The 23,366-nt window shown below is 46.2% G+C and overlaps 1 protein-coding gene across 1 annotated transcript; it reads left to right on the top strand.

Annotated features, from left to right (window-relative positions):
- On the top strand, window positions 1–23,126 carry FAM83C (family with sequence similarity 83 member C). Its single transcript, XM_058850639.1, is given in 5 exon segments — window positions 1–235; window positions 238–870; window positions 7,804–7,971; window positions 12,217–12,341; window positions 21,523–23,126. Coding segments are annotated over 5 exon segments (1,902 nt in total). The 5' UTR covers window positions 1–190; the 3' UTR covers window positions 22,454–23,126.
- Window positions 23,127–23,366: the final 240 nt, after the last annotated feature.

The raw sequence follows: 23,366 nt of genomic DNA on the forward strand, positions 1-23,366 counted from the left end.
CAGTACATTAATCAGTTACAAGGAAAAGGAAGAAACACCTTGAAGAGCTGATATTCTGCCCCTTGCAAAAGGGACATTCTGGGCACCCAGTATCAGGTGTGTGTCTGGGGAAGTCGGGTGAGGGAGCTGGGGAAAGCCGGCTCCTCCCTCGGTGTGGGAGGCTGAACCTGGTGATTAAGGAGTTGAGCTTATGCTGAGTCCTGAAGGAACCAGTTGGGAGGAGCTCAGGTGTGCAGGAGGGGCAGAAAACACCTGAAGACGGACACAGGACTAACCCAGCAGGAGAGACACCTCTCGGCATCAGCACTTCCAGTCATGTTCAATTACCTGGCAGTCGAGGTGAGGCCCCAGCTCCACCGCAGCTATGGGAGCCAGCAAGGGGTGTCTGGGCCACTGAAGAGCCGCCTGGAACAGCTGAAGAAGCCGTGGTGGAGGGAGCCCACCCCGCTGGTGCTCCAGCACAGCGAGACAGCCAGGCTGGCCATCGATGCCTTTCTTGAGCAGGGGGAGCGCGGCTACCTGAGCGCCATCGCTGAGGAGAGGGAGCTGCCATTTCTTTCCACCTTGGACATGGAGTATATCAGCCATCAGAGGAACCAAAGCTTCCCAGACCCCGGTGCAATGAAAGACAAAGAAGCTGACCCTGGTGAGGCAGACACTGGAGACAGGTTCTCCCTCAACTCTGAACTAACATCAGGCACCTACTTCCCCCTCATGTCTGATGTGCACCCTCCGGAGCTGGAGCTGGGGTGGCCAGGGACACCACTCCTCACTGTGTCTGGCCAGACTCAAGCCACTGTGATTTTCCAAAGAAACAAAACGAACAGCATTAAGGATTTGGTCCGGTCTCTGATCAGCCGGGCACGGACGGTACGTACAGAGCTGTGTCCCTTGAGGGGAGCCTTGTGCCACAGCGCCCAGGGCTGGTGGCTGCTCCCACACCTGTAACCACACGCTCCACGCTGTCGCTGCTCTCTACATGTCTCTCATGATGGGATTGCTTTTTCTGCAGCAGACCTGTAGCTGTTCCTGCTCCTTTCCTTTCTTGTAATTTCTTTCTGCCTGGGATTTCATGCCATCCAGGCAGTGCCCTTGCAGGCTCTCTGTGTCCACGGCTGCAGGGATGCAGAGCAGTCCCAGAGCCCGGTGTGGGTGCATGGCAGGGCCTGCAGGGTCCCTGGCTCTGTGTCCCAGCCAGCCCTGCTACCTCTGCACAGTCGGGGCTCTTCTCCAGCCCTGGACATCATTTTAAGCTGGACAAGACAATACCACTGGTGAGCTGCTGTCACAGAAAGAATCACAGAATGGTTTGTGTTGGAAGGAACCTTAAAGCCCATCTCATTCCATGCCCTGCCATGGCAGGGACACCTTCCACTAAACCAGGTTGCTCCAAGCCCTGTCCAACCTGGCCTTGGACACTGCCAGGGATGGGCCAGCCACAGCTGCTCTGGGCAACCTGTGCCAGGACCTCACCACATATGACCTGAGTAAATTTGTGGGACTGAAAAATCCCTGCCTGTGGTTTGAATTAAGTTAGAATCCTGTCTCCTAGGCTTGATGTCTGCCTCTCTGAGGATGAGTAAGATCAGCCCATTTTGCCCCATTGCACAGTTTCTGGTGTGTTATTACAACCTTCAGATGTAATAAAAACTGGATGATTACAGTGCCTGCCTAGCAAGCACAATGCTGTCATGAATTTATTCACCCAATTATGCTTCTTGTTTTTTCTTTTGCCTTGCCACTGTACTCTGTGTGAAAGCAGCAGCTCAGACAACTATCTCAGACACATTTTCAGCTTTTGTCTTTGTCCTATTTATGTTTCTGTTCAGCTGTTTCGCATCAATCTTTTCTTGTAGTATTTGTGTTGAGATACTGAGGAAACATTTAGAGCAAAGTTCACTTTAACCAGTCAGCTTCTGGCAGTTTCTCTTATCACTCCAGTAGTTTCCTATTTAACTTCACAGTCACTCCTTATATTCATTGTTGCTTGTGCAAAAGCTGGAGATAAGGAATCACCTGGATCACTGCAGCTCAAGTGTGATGTTCTATAACTATCAGCAGAGCTGAGCAAATGCATTTATGTATTCCCAGCAGCTCAGATTGCTGTGCAGCATTAAAACATCCTCGAAGAGCCATGTATCAGTGAAGTTTGGGTGTGATATGAGGTGAATGGGGATCTTTTTTCTTTTGCCCATGAGCTGCTGCTTAGTTGTAAGCAGCCCTTGCTTAATGCCTGAACTTCTATTGCATCTTATAGGTAATTACAGGAAGTTTTAGTCCAGGAAATAAGTGACAAAAAGCTTTGTTTGTTCTTGCAGGCAGCTGATTTATGACAGTTTAAATGATCTGAAAAGTTCTGTGATATTGACCCCATCCTTGTCAGCAATGGGGATTAAGGCACAGTCATGGCAGAATGCACAGAGTAAATGACTACCAAGAAGTGTCCTCCTGTCACTCAGCACGTGTCCCGGATCTTCAGTGATATTACGATCCTTTAAGCCACAGGAAAAACATCTTGCTGCTTTCTCAGTTCACAGGAACTTCTCAGTTGCTGCAGGCAAGTTGCCCAGGCAATGGATGCTTTATTGTACTTTCAGTACAGTCTGAGGTTTTTGCTTTCTTTGCTTGGGTTGACAAAGCCCTGACAATCTTCTGCCCTTCATGTTTGAGTTCAGGGTTTCACACAGATTTTTTACTGCTGTGTGAAATGTGAGAATGAGTTTTTAAGTATCTTACTGATTTATTACTGGTGTTCTACTGACTTCTGGGTTAGCAGCTCTGGCCAGTGCTTCCCATGATTAACTCTATGATTGATGACAATTCCAGCTCATTCACAACCCCAGTTACACATATTTAAGTACTTAGTGAGTCATTTTGCTCAACAAACCATCCAAAAGGATGTTACTTATGTGTCTTAATGACAAAAGAGCAACCAGAGGTAAAAAACTTCCTTTGCTTGAAGTGCCAGTATGAACCATTTGGAGAACCACCTGTTTTTTGCTTTGCAGTTGCTGTTTCTACATTTCCAACATTTTTGCCACTAGACTTTCAGCTTTTATTGTGGATCCCTCTTGTAGAGTGTTTCTCCTCCCCTGGGATATACAGTGCTGGTTGGAAAGATATTGAGATTCCCCAAGTGTTTTTCCCAGGCCCTGTAGACTGGGAGTGTGTCTTGAAATGCTGTTTGCTTTTTCCCTGGCAGAACAACGTCAGCTGACATCTCTTGCAACAGCATATTTGTACTGACAAATTAGTAAAAGGAGCATTTGTTTCATGGGTATCTTTTGCTGGTGCAGTTGGTCTTTCACCTTCACTGTATTTAACCAACTCTCTTTGAAGATGGATGTTCAGATTTGAGCTTTTCTCTTTGCAGACATAAGAAGATGCAGCCACACCTTTGCCTTCATTTGATAATGCTATTACAATTTTGCTCTTGCTGGATGAGCTCCAATCTGGTCTGAACTGTCCATGCTGCTTCTTTCACCTCTCTTGTGCCACTTGGACTCTGGCTGTGCACTCCTGTCTGTGCCTGGTGGCAGAAGGGTCCCTGATGGTCCCCAGGGGAGCAAGAGATCAAATGGCACCACTGTAGTAATAACCCAAACCACACTGCTATTGGCAAATACCAGTAAAACCAGCTGTGCTTGTTAGAAACCAGACAGATGGCAAACCCCAGTGGGGTTCTGGTAAGTGCTGTAATTCCTAAAGTGATGACTCCAGTAATTGCTGAATTGTGAGTTTCCAGAAGTGGGTTTGGAAATGTCATGATTTAACCCTACAATGGCAAGGTGTGAACTTTTTTAAAGCCTGTGGGGCAGCTGTGTCTCTGTAGCCAAGTCTCTTGCCGAGGCCAAGCCATGGGCTCAGAGGTTGTGATCAGCAAGGTGAGGAGCAGGGATGGCCCGAGGCAGCCCCAGCCTTGCAACCCCCAGCACTGAAACGGAGGGGCTGGAGGCACTGACACAGCTTTAGCTTTGTAGTTGTTTAGGTTTGATTGACTTGAATGCCCAAAGCCTTAAATGTGTGACATGAGCTGTCAGGAGCCTCAATTGCAAATGGTACTTGGATACTCAACTCCCATTGCTTTAGGAGGTTTGGGGGGAAAAAAACTTCCAGGGTCTTCTTTCCCCCAAATTTCTCGGCTTTGGGGTTGATGTGATGATATTGTAAAGCTGCCTGCTTTGATTTCCAAAAGGATGTTCTGATCTCAGTGCCCTTATGGATAAGCACAGTTAGAATGAGCAGCCCCACATGGGCACCTGCATCTCGCCCTGCAGGGAGGGCACAGCCTCCCCTCTGTCCCCAGTTCAGCACACTGTGGCTGTGTCCTTCCAGCCCAGCATGGGCTGTGCTGCACACCGGCACACTCAACAGAGCTGCAGCCTCCCAACCAAGCCAAGCTCCACCTCCCGACCAAGCCGAGACCCGCTTTGGAAAGTCTGGGTGTGACTATCAGGGCTTGCACAAGCTGGCCTCGCTGCCCGGGCTCTCACTGGCACCGCAGCCTGGCCACCTGCAGCCAGCCTGGGCATCGCCTGCCACGGCTACTCTGTGCCATGTGCTGCCCCTGCTCAGCCCCATCCCTCTCACAGTGAGCACTGAGGCCCTGGCAGTGCCCGGTTTGGGCGAGGATCAGCCTGACTTGTGGCAACCAGCCCTGCCAAAGCCTGCAAGCACTGGTAGAGGGAAGCAAGGTGGTGTGGATTTCCTGTGCACCCTGGGTACAGGCAGTGCCCCTGAACTTGAGGGATCTGGGGACAAAGCAGCTTTGGTTTTCCTTGACTCCGTCACACTGACTTCCCAAGCAGAGTTTAGCTTGTCTCCAGGACAAACCTGCCTCAAACCTAAGCTTGAGATGAGCTCAAATATCATGAGACAAAGTCTGGCTGAGAGGGACTTGTCTGAAGCTTTCCACAAGGTCTGGGCTATAGTTTTTTCATGGTGCTTCATCATCAGAGGATGTGTGACCCATTAAAAGTAATTTGGCTAAATTGCAGTTGACCTTTGGCTGAGGACAGTGTGGAGAGATGCAGCAAAGTCCTTTTATACTGTGGGTGTCAGTGGTCCCTTGTGCTGATAGACCAGCAGCAACATTAATTTGGGAAGTTGAAGATGCTTTTCAGTGCTTGCAGGGCTCCTCCAGAGCTGACTGCTCTCCAGGAGAGGTGGACACATTTCAAGAGGGGAGAAGTTTGCCAAACCCTTATAAAGCTTCTGGGAAGATAGCACTGACAAGGGCTACAAAAGAGGCGCCTTTTGGAGTCAGGTTCTGCAGCCTGTATCTCCTGGGACCAGGGTGAGAGGGTGGAGACGTGGTTTTGGTCTGGACAGCAGGAATGATTTTTAGCTCTTGACAGCTGCCTCGTGTCCCACGTGGATATCTGGGATTGCACATCCTCTGGGAAGGTTCTCCCCAAACCCCGCTGCGGTGAGCTGGGCCTGGGGCCTCCTGCAAGATATTGAAGACCAATGACAGTGTGTTGGGCATCATCACAGAGATGGGTTTTGGGGACAAAAAAGAGCCATGAAATCTTGTCCATTTGCAAAAGGGTTCAATCCCCAATGGAGCAGGAATCAGCCTTCTGACACTGTTCCTTCCACTCCACTGGGGCTCTGTACAAACATGTACAGGCTGAGATGAACCAGCTTCCCAAGCAGAAGACTGGGCTGGAGAGCACAGGGAAGCCCAGGGGCCTCGCTCTGCATGTGGCAGCACTGAGGCCACGGGTGTGAGCCTGGAAAGAGGCAGTTCATTCATGAAAACAGAGCAGAAGAGCTACTGGGCACTGAGCAATCTGGGCCAGTGTGGCAGCCTAGAGCACAAATCCAAGGACAATTAAACTTGGAGCTCCTTACCTCTTTTCTGAAGCTATTCCAGATCAGCCCTATGTCATGATTGCAGTTTTCCCTGTTCCTATTTAAAACTTGAATCACTGCACATGTAAAGGCTGATCTCACTGCCATTCTCTGCATTTAGCTCTTGGTTTGAAGAGGAGCAGGTGAGCAGCAGTGGCAAAGGAAGGCTCACCCTGCAGGGCTGAGGTCCACAGGGTGATTTGGACTGTGGAGAGTTGCATTTGTGGCCATGCACATAACACAGGCAGTGAAGGTGTTGGAAAACAGGATCTTTCCTCATGGGGGGCATGACGGCAGCAGGACTGACTGTCAAGCATTTCTTGTGCCAGATGTGGTACAGAACACTGAGATGCAGAATAGGCTACTGGAACTTCACTTCCAGATTTAGTGGGTTTTGAGTCATCTTTATTTGCACATTCTCTGGTAGGTGCAGAAACATAAGTCAGGATTATAAACCAAATTTACAAGTACCAGTTACCTTTTTCACTATGATACAGTAAAGATCAGGACTAAAGTACTTGGGCAGTAGTTCCATGATTTTTTTCAGCTTTTGAAAAGAAGTTGGCCTGATGGTAAATCCTCCCCTACCCTTTTCTATCCCTCAGTGTGTTCCCATCTCCTATGAGTTCTCAGTATTAACTGCTGATGGTTCAAGGTCTGAGTCACCAGGTGCTCTGCACCCTCAGTGCAGTGACAAATCATCCTGCTCAGCAAGTGCTCTCCTGCCTGTTCCTTCCTTCTCCAAGGTGTCCCTGACAGTGACAGCCAAGAGATGGATCCCAACAGTCATTTCCTCATCCAAATAATGGCCCCCTCAGTGTTGTCCACTGGCAACTTCATTCCACGAGGAACAGAGCAACAGGGCCTCCAATCCCATCTGAATCTATTTAGGACTGATTTCCCTTGATGCATTGTTCTTGTTGCAGATCATTCTGTACTTTGAATTGTCTGGTCCTGGGTCAACTCACTTGTAGTAGCTGCTTCTCATGACTTACCTTCTGTTTTCTGTATTTTCATTCCTGTTTTTGGAGAATTTGTGTAGCCATGACAGTCTGCTGCCTCCCACTCCATCTCCACAGTGGGATGGATTGCCATGGCCTTTTTCAACCTCATTCTTTAAAGAACTGGCAGTTCTCTTTAAAAGTCTTTCCCTATTTAAAACCCCCTCCTTGGAGACCTTATTTTTGCTTTATTGAGATATGTATATTTTTATTTTTACTTTTATTTTATTTTTTTTTTATTTTCTACTATTTTTAATTTTATTTTACTTTAATAATCTTAGCATTATTCCTTCCTCCTCCTGTCAGGTTTCATACCCATTGCTTGCATCCCTGGCTGCATGGACAGGAGTTCTGCCAGCAGGGAAAGGGAAGGGATCCTTTCCACACACATTATTCTCTGATTTTGTCTAGGCATGCCTAGGATCTAATCTTGGAATGAGGATTTGCACATACTTTATCACAATCCCTTCTCTCTCACCTGGCAGTGTGTCTGTCCTGAAAAAAAATCATACCTTTTCATATAAATCTGCTAGTCATATAGAGTCACTCTTGCTGACTGAACAATAATTTTGCTCAGTCTCAGCTCTTGTTTATATTCTTTATTCTTGGCATATTTTCTTAAGGCAACACATGCTTGTTGCACCACTGAAATTCAGAGTTTGTGCATGTGTTACCCTTCCTTTCTGTGAACAGCAGATGAGACAGGAGGGAGGTGGGGATTGTCTTCACAGTCATTAAAATTTGATTTTAGCTGCCACAGTGGGGTAAGGGCTGTTAAACACAAAGGTCCAGAATCATCTCCGTTCAGGTGGCCAAAGGGTCTCAGTAGCTCAGGAGGTTTGAATAGTTTAAAGCACATAGTTTAAATCACAATTCACTTGGCCATGAGATTTCAACAGTCTCTTGTGTTTCTTTTCCCCAACCCCCTCTTTCTTTTTCTGGCCAGGTGATAGCAATTGTGATGGATCTGTTTACAGACATGGAAATTCTGTGTGACCTGCTGGAGGCCTCAAGCAGAAGGCACATCCCTGTTTACCTGATCCTGGATGAAGAGTACTTGAAGCATTTTGTGGAAATGTGCAATAAAATGGCTCTTACTCAGGACAGCTTCCCAGTAAGTTTTCAGTCACGCACTGGATACGATAAACAGGTCTTGGAATTGATAAAAATTAACCCTATGTTCTGTTCCCTCCTCCTGGTCCCTAGGACTCATCCCTTCTCCCCAGAATTTATCCCTTCTCTCCCTGTCCCAGGCTAAGAAACCAAGGCTGTTTGTTCTGGGAAATTGAGATCTGTCTGGATGCACAGAGGAAGCATCCTAATCCCACAGATTGATGTTTTATGGTCCTCATTTCAGTTTTTCATGCAGGGAGTGTGAAGTTGGGGCATATGAGGTGCAGTGAGCTGCTGAACACTTTTCTAGGCCAGTGCAGAGATGCAGAGTGAGGCCAGGAAACTTCATTTATGTGAACCCCTATCATCCGGACATGGGGGAAGAGGACACAGCCCCTGCTCTAGGACATAGAATTGCAAGACTTAAATTGCTCATAATTCATATCCCTCAGCTTGTGGATTTAAATTCTGCTCAGAGCTGATGCAGGGCAATAGTTGGGAGGGCAAGGGGAGCAGTGAGTCCCCTCAGATGTCCTGCTGCAAACCCCATCACTTCCTTCTGCTAACCCACAGGTTAAAAATCTCACGTTAAGATGTGCTTTTAGGCTTTGCAATTCAGTTGTGGATCCATGAGGGATTTGTGAAAAACCCAATTCCTGCTCAGTGGGTGCCCATCACCCAACGTATGGTGCCCAGAGCAGATGAACAGTAAAAATGATAGTGACAGTGCCACAAGCTCTCTTAGGAACTTGCAGCCCAGTATCTTGCTGATCCCTATTTCTAGCTACTCCAATGGAAGTTGGGTTTTTTGTTGTCATTTGTTATTCCTGTAAGGCCAGCAGTGATGGCTGTGTTCCTTCCCTGGGTGTACAGGATTCCCTGGAGCACTGACTCCACTCCAGCCACCAGTTTCATGGATTTTCCCTTCATTTTTGTAGGGAACACTTGGAAATTTTCCAGTTAGTTTGAAAGTATTCCTAGCTTAAAAACAAGCTAGGGACAATGCAAAAACAATGTTTTACAGAATATTCAAAATAGATGCAATTAAGATGTCTTAATTTTCCCTAATTTTTAGCCTGTCTACACAAAGGTTAATTTAGAGAGGCTTCTTTAGAGAGGGACTCAGTGCTCTGGTCCAGTTGACAAGGTTGGACTTGATGACCTTGAATATCTTTTTGAACCTAAATGGTTCTGTGATTCTTCCACTGTGCAGGTGAAGCTCTGTCCTGTCTTGCTTCGTACAAGCCAGACCCATTTCATCCTGACTTTTAAGATGGCAGCTCTTGGGGAAAGCTGCTCCATGCTGGAGCATGTTTGCTTCCATAGCTTCCCCACTGAAATGACCTGGTGCATTCAAATTAATTCCATCTCTTCAAAATATATTTTATTACTTCTTATCCAAGCGGTGGCCATTTTTAAAATTAAATTTAGAATTAGTTTATATCCATGAAGATGTCTCTTTGTTAGGCCTGATGTCATGACATGTGCTGGAATGGGTAATTAACACTTGCCTCCCCATTCCATGACTCATTAGCAGCACTCCATCTGAAGTGTGTCTTACACTGATGCACCTAAGCAGTCCATGACCTACAGGCTGAACACACATCTGAGAGGAATGAGGGTACATATTTTATTCCTGCCTCTAAGTTGTGACAGGATGTGGTGGTAAATCTCAATTTGGAATAATTGGTGACAATTTGGGGTTGAATGGAGAATTTGGGGTAATTGCCCCTCCAGCATCTTACTTCTGAAAACAACATGTGAGTCTGCTGGTGGCAAATTCCAGTGCTGAGCATCAGAAAATCCTGTGTGGAGCATTGGCAGTAATGACAGCAGAAGCCTTGGAGTTTTCAATCATCCATCTGCTGAACATGGAACTACTGTCTGGATGGAGCAAGAGTAGTTCCTAGGTGTCTTTCCTGCAAGACTGCAGAATTATCACTTTGTTGGGATGATTCAGGGTCTGGATTGACAAGAGGAAGAGGAGGATAATAAAAATGAACCAGATATCAGAAACTCACCCAGCCTTGGAAAGAATAAAGGAAGTGAAGAAGAAGTAAGGTTACAAATTTATGGAATATCCCTTTCCTGAAGTTGTTTTAATTTCCCTAGGAAGGAGTGGGGGGAAGGAAGCTTCTCCCAGTCAGAACCAGTATTACTAAAACTTCAGCAATGGAAGAAAAAATCTAAGTGCTGCTGGCCACAGGACAAGGTGAACACCTACCCAAGTATCCAGCGTTATCTTGGTCTGAATCAGCAACTTGTGGTGTCATTTCAGAGGATCACAGGTTAATGCAGGGGATCTTAGGATGTCATCAAGCCCAGCCTCCCACTCAAAACAGTGTCACCTGTGAGGTCACCTTACCTGGTCTCATCTGGCAGATCTCCAATCATGGAGAGTGCACAGTCTCTCTGGGTAACATGTTCCAGTGCACAACTGTCATTATGGGGAAAAGGTTTCCCCACAGAATAGATGAATAGATGAATAGATGAGGATATGTTCTGGGACATAAAAAGCCAACAAGTGAGAGCTATAGTGCCAAAATTCTGAAGCTTCATCTCTGTCCTTGCTAGAAGTTTCCATGAACTCAAGAGATGACTGGACCAGTACTTGACGAAGAGATCATGGTGGGCTTCCCACTAAGACAAATCACTAGAAGAAGCTCAAGAAATCCCCTGAGCAGAAAACAGGGTCTGCAGCAGTATTAGGGGCAGCATCAGAAATGATTGCCCTCTTCCAGCTCTCCCATTGCCCTCTTCCAGCTGCCATTGCCCACTGCAAGAGAGCCTGGATGGGCTCTGGTCAGGAGCAGATTTGCTGCTGCTGTGCAGCCCTGGAGGGGCTCCTGGGTGCTCCTGGGTGGGCTGGAGACCCTCACTACAATGTGAGAGCTGAGCCTTTCCCACCTGGCAGGTGTTCCCAGAGGGAAGCTCAGCTCCTGCCTGCAGGGACAGCAGAGGGAAGCCACCCGCAGAGGAGTCGCTGCCGTAGGGTCCCTGCCTCGCTCCTCACCCCGAGGGGCGACTGCTCTCAGCCCCGAAGGAGGCAGGCGAAGGGGGCACAGGGGTGCCCATGGGCATCTTTGGAAGGCTGGAAGGGGAGTGGGACTGCGCCCTGTGGGAAACATCTGCAGGGAAATCCCAGCTGCTGGCGCTTGTCCCTTGCCTGTGCCTGGCCAGAAATCTGCTGGGTGGCAGAGGGGCACTGCCACATTCCCTGAGCACTCACCTCTGCCAGGAGCAAATCGGCCCCGACGCCGAACCAGCTGCTGTAGGGCTTTGTCTGATGCTTGGCAGGAACGAGCTGCCCACAGAGGGATCTGCCTGGTCAAATGCAGGTGGTGACAGCTCCTGCTGGACCAGAGGTGCTACAGGTGTCAGGGGAGCTGGCCTGGAGGGCAGGAAGGGATGACCTGGCAGCCCCGTGTAGGTGTTGCCTTAGGGATGTTTATTTACACGCCAGATATTTTGTTTGGCACTGTATCACACAAAGCAGGTCAGTAACAGTTTCCAGTGACTGTTCTGCTCTTCTGCCTTCCTCACCTGAGCTGCAAATAACTTCTATTATGGGCAAATGCCTCACATTATGAAAGAGGCTCCCAATGGATACCAAGAGCCATATTCCCCAGTTTATTCTGGGTAGTTGGTTTTACAGACCAAGGTTGTATCAGAGAAGTATTTGCAGGGGAGCATCAGATCTGCTTCAGTTAATGTTAATATCATTTTAAAATGTATTAATAAAAAGAATTCCTTAAAATGTTGATACTCCTCTCTGCAAGTCTTTTTTCATTGAGTGATGTTTTACTTTTAAGCCTGTCACTGTATAAAATCAGAGCAGCACACTCTATTGATTAGATAGCTAGCTGTATGCATCAAAATTTAGTTCAATGCAGAGCCATCAGCTCGTGTGGGGTGTTGAATATTATTAATAATTTGGAAGAAATTGGATAGTTTTAAATATGACAGAAATTATTTGTAAGCTCTTAGGATTTTCCCAAGGTTTTTTTTTAAACTAGAATTTTCACCTGAGTGCAACTTGCTACTTTTTGCTGTTTTTTTATCCTGTAGAAGCAGGCAGTGTGACAAAATATTTGGTATGTAGGAGCCAAGAAATACTTAATGCCTTGCTGAGTTCTACCTCTCGGAGCAGAGCATGAGCCTGAGGGAGTCCAGCATGATGCACAAGGGAGCATCTCAGTTTAGTTCAGTACATGGCCCCTTACCAATTTCTCTGCTTTGGTTTCAGAACATGCGCATAAGATGCCTGAGTGGAGACACGTACTACAGCAAAGCAGGCAAGAAATTTGCAGGCCAGGTTCTGGAGAAGTTTGTCCTGGTTGATTGTGACCAAGTTCTTGCTGGTACATACAGGTAAGAAAATACAGCGGCTACTGTGGCAGAGACTGGTGACACTGAGGAAATATTCCTCACCAAAATACTGATTAATCTACCTCCTGGTGCATGTTGCTGCATTCACCTCAGTCAGTGCTTTCACCATTTTCCAAGCCTCCATCTTATCCACCTTCCCTGCCCTTTTCTTACCTGAAGACCTCAGATTTTTCAGAAGTTTCTCCTCATATGGTGGCTGCTGCATCCCTCAGCCTTTTTAATTCTGTTTTTCTGCACCATCTGTGACCTCACTTTCTCCTTCTTGAGGTTCAGAGACCAGAACTGCACGTGCCCCCCCTGACCACTGAGGTGTTCAAGAGGGGTAAAAGGTGCCCAGACTCTGGTTTGTCATTGTGGCCCTTGCTGGCAGGGGCCAACACTCACTGAATGTTTTAGTTACCATTGCACTCTGAGCTGTCAGACAACTGCTGCTGATGATTCCAAGCTCTTTCCTGAGCTGTTCCAGGTTCAACATTATACAGATAATTTTCCCCTATGGATATACCACATTTTCCTTTAATGAAGTTCATCTGCCACATATTTGTCCACTTGCTCAGTTCTGTGAGGTCCTTCTGGATTTGCTCACCTTCAGTGAGGTATCCAACCACCTGAAGGGCCTGAGGATCACCTGCAAACCTGGGGGTTTCACTGCACCCCTCCATGCCTGAGGGCATGCATATGCTCATTGGCTCCCTCACAAACTTGAGCAGGTTGGTGAGCTGGGCCTGCCTTTGCCTTTGCCCTGTTGTCCTTTTCCAAGAGTCTGTGCTTCTCCATGCCAGCAGGAATCTTGTTCTTCACAGCATACTCTGCATGCCCCAGGGCAGAGAGCAGCTCCAGGGCTGTGTGGGCCTAAAGACTGCATTCAGAGCCCTCTCTGTAGGTGATATCATTTGGGAAACTTGTCAGCCCTTGGCCTTTCTGGTGATGCTGATACACAGGAATGAAACACATCTCAGTGTCACCAGCACCAGTGATGGATGCAGGAATATAATTGAGGTTCTCAGCTGTGGCCTTGCCATCACCCTTTTGACAACCCAGCCTCAAATGAGCCCACTGATTCCTTGACTGCCAGTACAGCATTTGTGAACAACCTACAGCCCCAGTCATCACGGGGATTTTTGGTCTCCTCCCTTTCCACTCTTTTTGACTGATTGCTGCATTTTTACATAGTTACCTTTCTTGAAATTGAACCTCCACATTCTGCATTTATTTCGTTTGCTCTCCACTAAAGAGTTAAAATTGTGTTGTGATCATTCTTACAAACAGGTTCTTCCACTTCTGCCTGTGGAACCAAGTCTTATGTCCCATTCCAGACCACATCCTGAATCACATATTTTCTTGTGGGTCAAACAATTTAGACTAGTTAATTTTGGCATGTAATCATTTATTGCTTCCAAAAAGTTTTTCTTCGTGCTTCATCCAGTGAAGCATTAACCTGTATGTGTATTGAATGGATGAAATCTCCCACTGTTGTTGCCCATCCTAATTTTGCAGCCTCTGTGATCTCAGTTAACATTGTTCTCCACAGTTCTGATCAAAGGGTCAGGACTACTGTTCTTGTGCTATATTTTTATTACTAGACTCTATTTAGTTACTTTTCCACCTGAAGATCTTTCCCACAGTATTTTCACGCTGTTGAACATCATATTATCCTTCACAAACAGTCCAGCTCCTCAGGACAGCCTGCTCTGTGAATCTGTTGTCCTGGCAATACTTTTATTCTCTTTCCACCAGATCTCCTTGAACACTGCTCTGCCTCTCCCTTTCTCTCAGTTTCCATCTCTCTGTGAGCACATGCTGCACCCTCAGGCTAGCAGTGTCCTCATCAGTGCTGCAGCTTCAAGCTGAAACTTCTCCTCTGGTGTTGACTTCATCATCTCCAAGAGTGGAGGTCTCACTTCATCAAACTCTGGCAAAATGAATGGAAGTACATGGTTAAAACTGTGTCAAATCTCTAGACAACATGGAGAGCAGTGTCTGGTGGTATTTTGACCATCCTAAGACACTTAAAAACAATGGAGTGAATCACTGCTTGTAAACACAGGATGTTAGAATCATAGAATTGGTTAGGTGGAAAGTCCTCTAAGAGCCTTGAGTCCAACTGTTCCCTCAGCACTGCTGAGCCCATAACGAACCCATGTCACATCTAGTCATCTTTTAAATCCCTTTATCCATCTCCACTGACTGCAGGGGCGGGGATTACATAACTGGATCTCTCATTTTTGAATGGCTGAAGCTGAGCATGTGTCAGCTGGATTGAACAAGCTAGAGGAACATCTGATTTCCCTGTGTCCAGAGTCAGGGTATTGCTTAAAATGCAGGTGCAGCTCTCTAGGTTGGTTCCTTCTGGTGCTGTTCAGGGCAGGGACTGAGGATTGTCATGTGCACCCTTTCTACAGATCTCTGCAGAGATGAAACTTCTGGAATTCTGGAAGACAGTATTTCAGTAGAATAGGGTTTTGATTCTGTGCTGTGCCAGTAAGCACAGGATGTTCTGGACTAACAGAAATAGTCTCTTGTAGAGGAATTAGTTCAACATTTGTCAGAAACACTTTCAACAGCAAAAAATCGGGATGTCTGCTCTATATCCCATCTGGGTATAGTGCAACCTGTACAGGAGATATTTAGATTACTGTCCCTGCAGATGGCAAAGCCAGATGCAAAGGATGAGAAAAGTTACTGAGTAAAGCCAAAGATCCAGGGTGGAACCAGGGGTGTCTCAGGATGATACAGGAACAAGGGTAAGAGTATTCTTACTGAGCAGCAGGTTTTGCAGTTCAGCAATGCTCTGTGCAAGGATCAGAGGTTTCAGAACCCTGGGGTTTTATGTTGTACGTGCTTCTCTGTGTTCAGTTTGCTATAAGAAACTTTCCCACCTTGACTGGCCTCCATGATACCCTTGGGCAATGGGTTATGCAGTTTAATTTATGTTTTGTGTGAAGAAGTGATCTGTGGTGTTTACAGTAGACCTACTGCTAGATAATTATATTTGATGTCCCCAAATTCTCATAACCTGGGCACAGAAAAGTGTTTCCTATTTACTTTCTTGATTGCATCCATGATTTTGTCTTCCTCCATTATAATCACACCATCTCTTCTCCAGGTAAATTATCCCTGGTTTTTCAGTAATTTCTTGTACCCAGAGTTTGAATTTTTTGACATTTAATTGTCCATCATTTTGTCACATATTTCCCCCTTACCATAGGATCCTCTTGTGCTTTCTGTTTATCCAGTTTTCTTTTTATCCACAATAATTTTGTCATGAGGTCTGATCATGGACACTTTCTACAGTTTTTTAGTACTTTCCCCAACATGTTAAACAGCATTGATCCCAGCACAAACCTTGTTTGTTTTCAGTGGGTAAATTAAACCTATTGGTAGTGTTTGTATCTTTAATCAACTGCTCACTTCTTGAGAAGACTTTCCTTTGTATGTACTCCGTGATCACTTAATTTTTCTAACAACAAAAATTGTCTTTTCAAAATCTCTTTCAAAGTTCAAGTTTGATGCATCAAGCACAACTGTGTGCTACCTCCCTCCCTCAAAGATCAGCAAGAGGCTTTTGAGGCATGGCTTCCTTCCACAAAAACATGCTGAGTCTTCAGCATTATGATTATAGTTATTTATGCATCTAATCATTTTACTCTCTATTTGCTTCTACCAGTTTGTTCAGTATGGAAATAAGACTGGCTGGTTTGTATTTTTCCAGGAGCTCGTTAAAAGGTTCACATTTTAAACTTTCCATTCCTCTGCTACTTTGTTCAATATTAAAATGATAGGTTGTTCCATGGTTCACATTGGAAAATTGCTGACTTCCATTTTTTTGCTTTAATATTTCTTTGCTTTAATATTTTCATTTAATGCACCTTTTAACTATGGTGAGATTTTTTGATGATTTAAAATGTCTTTATTTTGAAAGGTACATTTTCTCTGAGACTCTTTAGCATCTTTAAACAATCTTCTTGCCACCCCAAGCATTTACCCTTTTTGATTACTCTTTTAAGTTTCTTCTTAATAGCATTCCTCACTTTCTCTTTGAAGTTAAGTATTACTGTTGTGGATTATTTTGGTCCTGAAAGAATATTTGATATGGCTAGGTCATGGTTTGTTTTTTGCTGAGTGGCCTTCCCAAAGAAACTCTCTGAACTGGTAATGTTATTCCTCCTTTTGCTGGCTTTCTGGTTAGTTTTTCCAATAAGTGGTCATTTATAGTGTCTAAAATGCAGTTTTGGCAATTCTCCTCATAGTGGCCCCCATTCAACCTGGCAGGATCTCCCTTTATCCCTCTGCTTTCTGCCTTCTCAGTCTCTCAGCACCCCCTCAACGTGGCTTATTTACCATCAGCACTCTGCTTGGAAAGTTCCCAGTACAGCCACCGTGCACTTTTCTAAACACAGCTTTATTTGTTCAGATGTTCTCCATTGATTCTAATTCCTTACCCAAGTGTCACTGATTTCCATCCTGTCCTTTTATCAGAATACAGTTTATTATTATAGCATTTATTTTTAAAGTGAAGTGGGTGATCCCTGTGTGACTTTCTACACATCCCAGCTTTGCTCTGTAGCAATCCACTGCTTCCTGCTGTCCACTAACTCCAGTCTGGCAGCTCTGCAACGAGGAGATGAGCAATGAAGGAAAGGATCCAAATATGCAGAAATAGTTTAACTGCCCTTCTGCTTCCACAAGTTTTATTAATTCATACAATAAGAACAGCATGGAGCTGTTCAGGGGTATTTAGGCTGGATGTCAGGGAAAGGTTCTTCCCCAGAGGTGCTGGCACTGCCCAGGCTCCCCAGGGAATGGGCACAGCCCCGAGGCTGCCAGAGCTCCAGGAGCGTTTGGACAGCGCTGCCAGGGATGCCCAGGGTGGGGTTGTTGGGGGGGTCTGGACAGGGCCAGGGGTTGGACTCAATGATTCCTGTGGGTCCCTTCCAGCTCAGAATGTTCTGTGATTCTATGATTGTTTAATTTATTCTGATATATTGCTGCTTATTGGTACAGATCAAGAACATTTTTGCATAATTTTCTAAATATGGAAACCAAGCTCACTCCTCTTATCTTAAACAAATGTAGGTAAATTAGTTTAGACCCTTCAATGCCTATGCGTACACTGATTAAATGTTTAACATTATATTTCTTCTAAATTAAGGAAAAAATCTAGATTGAGGTATCTAGGCAAAGCAATCATCTGAAATCTTAAATGTAATTGTAAATCTAGCTATTTAGATTTATTCTGGGCACCAGGAGAAATTGAGTGTTTAATTGAGCACTTAAGATATTTACTGTTTCAGCAGGGGAGAGGAACCCAAGGGCCAGTGGGGATAGAGCTAAACAGGATTTTGAACAGGAAGGATAGACTAGAACCAGAGAAAAGAGCTGTTATTGTCAGCCTGAAAGGGAGTTATATGGCTGTTTGAGTTGCCTTAGAGGAGATCAAATTTCTCTGCTGAAAATGACAGATGGTATCATTGTCTGTCCTGCCATGGGCACAGAGAGGAAGGAGCCCAGTGTTTGCTATAGGGAGAAATTCAGGATCTGGGGTTGAAGCTGACACAGCAGCTGAAACTGAAAAATGAGAGGCGAAAGTTTACAAGAGTGCAAAAGGTTCCACATATGGCTTCAGGAGAAATAAAACTGAAGTACACAAGTGTTTGGCAATGGACAGATAAAGCTACATGGGTTTGAAGCTGGGAGGAAGCCTGGAATTTCAAAGAAAGGTGCTTATACTCACAGGTTTCCATGGCCCAAGCAAGAGGAAAGAGCTTTGAAGAGGGATTTCCAGATCTAGCTTGATGAGGAGTCACCTCAAGAAAGAAATTCTAATAAAGCAGGAAGTGAGTGCTAAGGAGTGGGAAGCACAGTGCATCAGCAAGGAAACCCCAGGTGACACACATGGCAAGGCAGTGACATTGCCAGGAGATGAGTTATGTACAGCCTTGCTGGGCACACCGAAGCAGGGAGGAGCGAGTCCTCAGGTGTGTAAATAAAAAGTGAATCCAGGAGAAAGCTACAAGGTCTGCTGCTGGAAGGATGGATAAGAAATAAGAGATAGCAGACATGGGTTCCCAAATTAGTTGAATACATTGCACTGGTTTGGATCAAAACAAAGATGAAAATCAAGGAATGGAAATGATTTCAAGTGTGTTGGGAGCAAGCTAAAAGAGCTTGCTGCAATAAAGGCAGGTTGTTGTTACCTTATCAGAGAAAATGCCACTTGAAATGAAAGGTCTAGTAATGAGTGTTATGGTGTACATACATTTAGCCGTGAGCAAAAACAAAACACAGATGTTTGTGTTGGTATATGGAAAGAAAAGAATGGCTTTGTAACAGCCCAAGTGACAGAAGAGCAATAGAAATGAGTTTGAGAAACTACTGAAAGAAGCAAAAAACCTTCTGCTGTAAATTGGTATGTCGTCTGGTGGAAGGAGGTGAAGCAGGGAGGCCAACTACGGAGACCCAGAGTCAGCTGTACAAACAGCTGAGGAAAGGCAAAGGCCACCGTGACCCCAAAGCAGAGCACGGCTGTACAGCGGGGTATGCAGGGATCTAATCCGGGCGTCGAAAATGCTGCTGAGACGGGGATCTGTGGAACACCGCAGGTGCTCTTCCCACTGCTGCCCGGCCCACGCCACAGCCCCGGGACAGGGGGTGCTGCGAGGAGTGGCCGGGAGGTGATCCTGCACCTCCATCTCCCGGCCAAGGGCTGAGCTGCACCGCTCCCCGAGAGCCGGAGGCCAGGGAGAGCATCCTGTCCTACAAACATCCTCTCCTAGAGTCCTTGGTGTCCCAGGGTGACCTAGAACTGCTGTGAGCAGCAGTTTGTTATAGGGAAAAAATAACGTCAGGACAATCCTCTTAGAAGCTCCTATGATCTTTTAGCATCCAGGGTGGCCTGCAGCAGGAGAAACTCTAAAGTCTATGTGGGTGTTGTGTTGTGCAAGTGAGTACTTCCTGTCTGTATTGGATTTGTAACTTCTGAACTTCCTCCAGTGCCTCATTTTTATACCAGAAATCATTCCCTGGCTATGCCATTCAGGGAAGAAAATACCTTTATCAATTTGTAGCAGTGGGAATAGCCATGACTGGCAGGACCACATTGTCCCATCCTGGAAACCTGTGCTGTGGCAAGGAGGGCTGTGCCACCACCCCTGGATGGTTCCTTCCCAATACTGTCACAACACAGAGTGAACAGGACTCCATTGGATCAGCATGGGAAACTGGGACACAGGAATGCCCAGACTAGGGTAAGAGGCATCAGGGGCAGGGACAGTCATAAGGCTGGGGGAGTGCTCTCCCCTCACAGGTGGAAGGGCATTTCCACCTGTGGAAGGAGATGGCTGGGAGCATTGGGACTGGGGACAATGCTGTGACAATGTGGCCGGGGCCACCCGCACTCCTGGGAGCCAGGAAGTACCCTGGGACAGACACCTTTGACAGCGTCGATCCATGAAATCTCCCCTGTCTGGACTCCTGGATTTCATCAAAGAACTCTCAGGGCTTTTTGAGAGATAACACTCCTTTGCCAAAGATGACTTTCCTATTATCTCATATTTCCTATATGGCTATTAATTGTATTCTTTAGAAGAGTCTCTACTAATTTGTGTATCTACACAACTTATAGCTCTCTAATTTGTGAGACTTAATAGTCTGGAACATTAAAAACATTATATCACATTAGCACCCTGCCACTCTTCTGATAGCCAGAGCCCTTTCAAGTGGGAGATAACACAGCCTGGTTAGGAGCTGAGCTATTTCATCCTGCCATTCCCTTGGCACTCTTGGGCTAATGATCCCTGCTCCTGCCCAGTTGCTGATATCTGCTCTGTTGATGTTTCCTAATCTCTTCTACAAAGATCTCAATAGGAGACTGATCCTCCCTTGTCTTCTGCATAAAGGGGGCTCAGGGCAGCCCAAGCTCCTGTACAATAAAGGGACGCAGAGGAATTATCTGAACACCCCTGTTGCACACAGACCATGTGCCTCAAATATAGCTGAATATTTCTTCTTTCCCCTTTTGCAATGTGTGACCCAACCTTTTTCAAATATTGTTTCTCTGGGCTTAGAAGCTTCTCCTCTGTCATTTAGTCATCCCAGGTAGTTTCTGGTTTGATTTTTTTCACTCTAATATCTCTATGAAGGGATGCATTTGCTTTGAGCCTCCAGGATGGTATTTCTGAGTACTCTTCATGCCACCCATAAGATCTTTTAATATTTTTACTACCTTGCAATTCTTACCTAATTTACCAGGCGTGAGATGAAGCAGCAGAATATTTTTTCATTTTATGTTTCTCTTTGGGGGTGTGATTGCTGAGTGTAAAACTTACCAAACACCAGTCTGACCAATAATAACTGCAGAGTGCTGAAGGACAAGCCAGAAGATGGGTTTCCTACTAGAAGTTCCCAAATAGCTGTCTTGTGAGCTAAACATTGCCAAGGTCCCAAAACACAGTGACTGTATCTTGTCCTGAAATGACATTTACTTGAGAATGTAATCTCCCATGACAATTGCTCTCCTGGAGCTCCTGTCATTTTATTTTCTTCTTGCTTTAGCAGCTGATAATGCAGCTCTCAGCTGGTACTGCCACCTCTGAAAATTCTGGTTTATTTGACACTTTTAGTCTGCTGGTCTGGTTTGATTACAGCAAGAATAAAATGTCAGCTGATGACTGGGATGACCAGGGATCCCACTCTGGAGTGGAATGTCCCTGTTTAATCAGGGAAAGGAGGATTAGGAGAATATGGTTACAATCTGTAGCTATACTGGGGAAGAGCTAATTAGGTTACAGTTTGGGCACAAACAAGAGGTAGGGTTAAATAGGTAAGGAAAATTTGCAGGGTGGCAATTAATGGAAGTTTTTCTCCACCTAGGGCAAAACCAGTTTGGTTTTAAGGTAGAATATGACAAGTTCCCAGAAAAGATCTCAGAACAGTTAACTGGGATGGACTGAACTTGTTGAGCCAAGAATTAACTTCTATTGCATTTGGGAATCCCACAGCAATACTTACAGCAAACATCATCAGCCTTCATACCTGCCTGCTTAGAGAAAGTTTTAACAACACAAATCGGGTAGCAATACATTGCTGGAATGTTAAAATCTGTGCTAGGCATTTGGGCACGCTGTGAACTTAAGTTATGTGTGTTTTGTTTCTTTTCCTGCAGTTTCACCTGGCTTTGCAGCCAAGTCCACACCGGCCTGGTGACCCACTTCCGTGGGCAAATTGTTGCAGAGTTTGACAAGGAATTCCGGTACTTGTATGCAGAGTCCAGAGCAGTGACCAGCTTCTGTGAGCCAGATCCTGGGACATGTCTCTCTTCTTGGAATACCTCAAAAGTTGACAACTGTCTTCTAAAACCCACTCAGGGGAATGATACTGAGACCCTGAGCCCCTCCAGCAGCCTTTCCAATGTGAGCATCAGGAGCATAAAAGTGTCTCCCTTTATGAAAAATTTGAGCTGTGGTGCACACCAGGAAAAGCAAGATTCCAGCTCTGATTCTGGCAATAAGAAGGCGAAGGAAGACACATTCCTCAAGCCCACTTGCCCTAAACAGCAAGAAGAACCACCAGACTCGGTAAACAGTCCTCCAAATAAACCCTCCTCAGCCTCGTATCCCAAATCAAACCTCATAACAGCAAGGACATTCCTGCAGCTGGAGCCTTCCTCCAATAAACCTGGTAACCAGGGGGATATTAAGGCCAACAGCAGCCACTGCTCCCCGCTGAGAGCGGGGCAGCCACTGCAGTCCCTGTCAGAGGGTACCGGCAGCAATGGGACCAGCCTGAAGCAGAGAGCACCTGTGGCCACCTCTGGGGAGCTGCCAGCTGAAAATGAGAATGTGTTTTATGGGGTGGAAAAGAGACAGAGCCCCGGACATGGCCATTTTGACCTTTTCTCCCCATACAGCCACCTCAAACGGGATAAAAAGTCCATAATGCCTTGCTATGACAAGTTCCCAGAGGATGTGCTGCTGGAAAAGAACAGCGCATATGGGGCAGAGAAGAGAATGACTCTGGGGCACAGCAAGCTGGACCTGATCACCAAGTACAACAAGCTAAAATCCAAACACATACACAGTCGGTTTGAACTCTGACCTGGGCCTTGAGCTGGCCTCTGGTCTGATTTTCCAGGGGTTGCTTTTCCCTGCCAATCATCATGCCTGAGGCTTGGAATCAAAACATTAGTCTTGTTCCTGTTATAAGGTGTCTAATCTGTGTAGATAACTGATTCAGACGAGATTAGCAACTGCAGCTCAAATTTTCAATTACATGATTATGGCAGGAGGGAGAAAAGCACATAAATCTAATGCACATTATTTTTACCCATTTGGGAAAGAACCATTTTCCCTTAAACTTACATCAAAGCCATTGCTACAGCTGGAAACTGGCCACTGAGGTCTTCAGGGTGAGCCCTGGTTCTCTCCATGCTGAGCAATTCCTCTCCCTATTCATATGGTGAAAATGAAATGGCCAAAGGCAGGAGGTTGTGAAAAATAAAGGAGTTGTTCTGCTGGGAAAAGGTGTGTTGGGTCCTGGTGGTGGGGGGGTGAGCACTGAGCACGGCCAGGGCCCTGCCGTGCTGAGCTGTGCCAGGCCAGGAGGGGACAGGGGCATGTCTGGGCACACATTTGGTATCCACACACGGCTGACATTGGCACACCAGTGGTGACAGCAGATGGATGGGGGCTGCTCCGGGGGCACACCTGGACACTTGGTGGCACCTGGACACGAGTGAGGCACTCAGGTGGCAGCTGGGTCATGGGTGGCCTGTCAGCTCACAGATGGCACCTCTGCTGTCCTACACCACAAGTGTCGGCATGGAGCTGGTGCCCAGGCATGGCTCGTGTTGGGACAAGGGACAGTGTCAACACCTGGGGAGCACCAGGGCATGGGTACACAGAGGGCCAGGGCCAGCCATGGCACACCTGGTACAGGTGAGAATGATGGACACCAGGGACAAGGACAGCGATGCCGCACCTGGACCCGTGGCGGCCTCTCCAGGCTGTG

The sequence above is a fragment of the Poecile atricapillus genome, chromosome 15, assembly GCF_030490865.1.
Source record: "Poecile atricapillus isolate bPoeAtr1 chromosome 15, bPoeAtr1.hap1, whole genome shotgun sequence".
In the NCBI taxonomy this organism is placed as follows: domain Eukaryota; kingdom Metazoa; phylum Chordata; class Aves; order Passeriformes; family Paridae; genus Poecile; species Poecile atricapillus.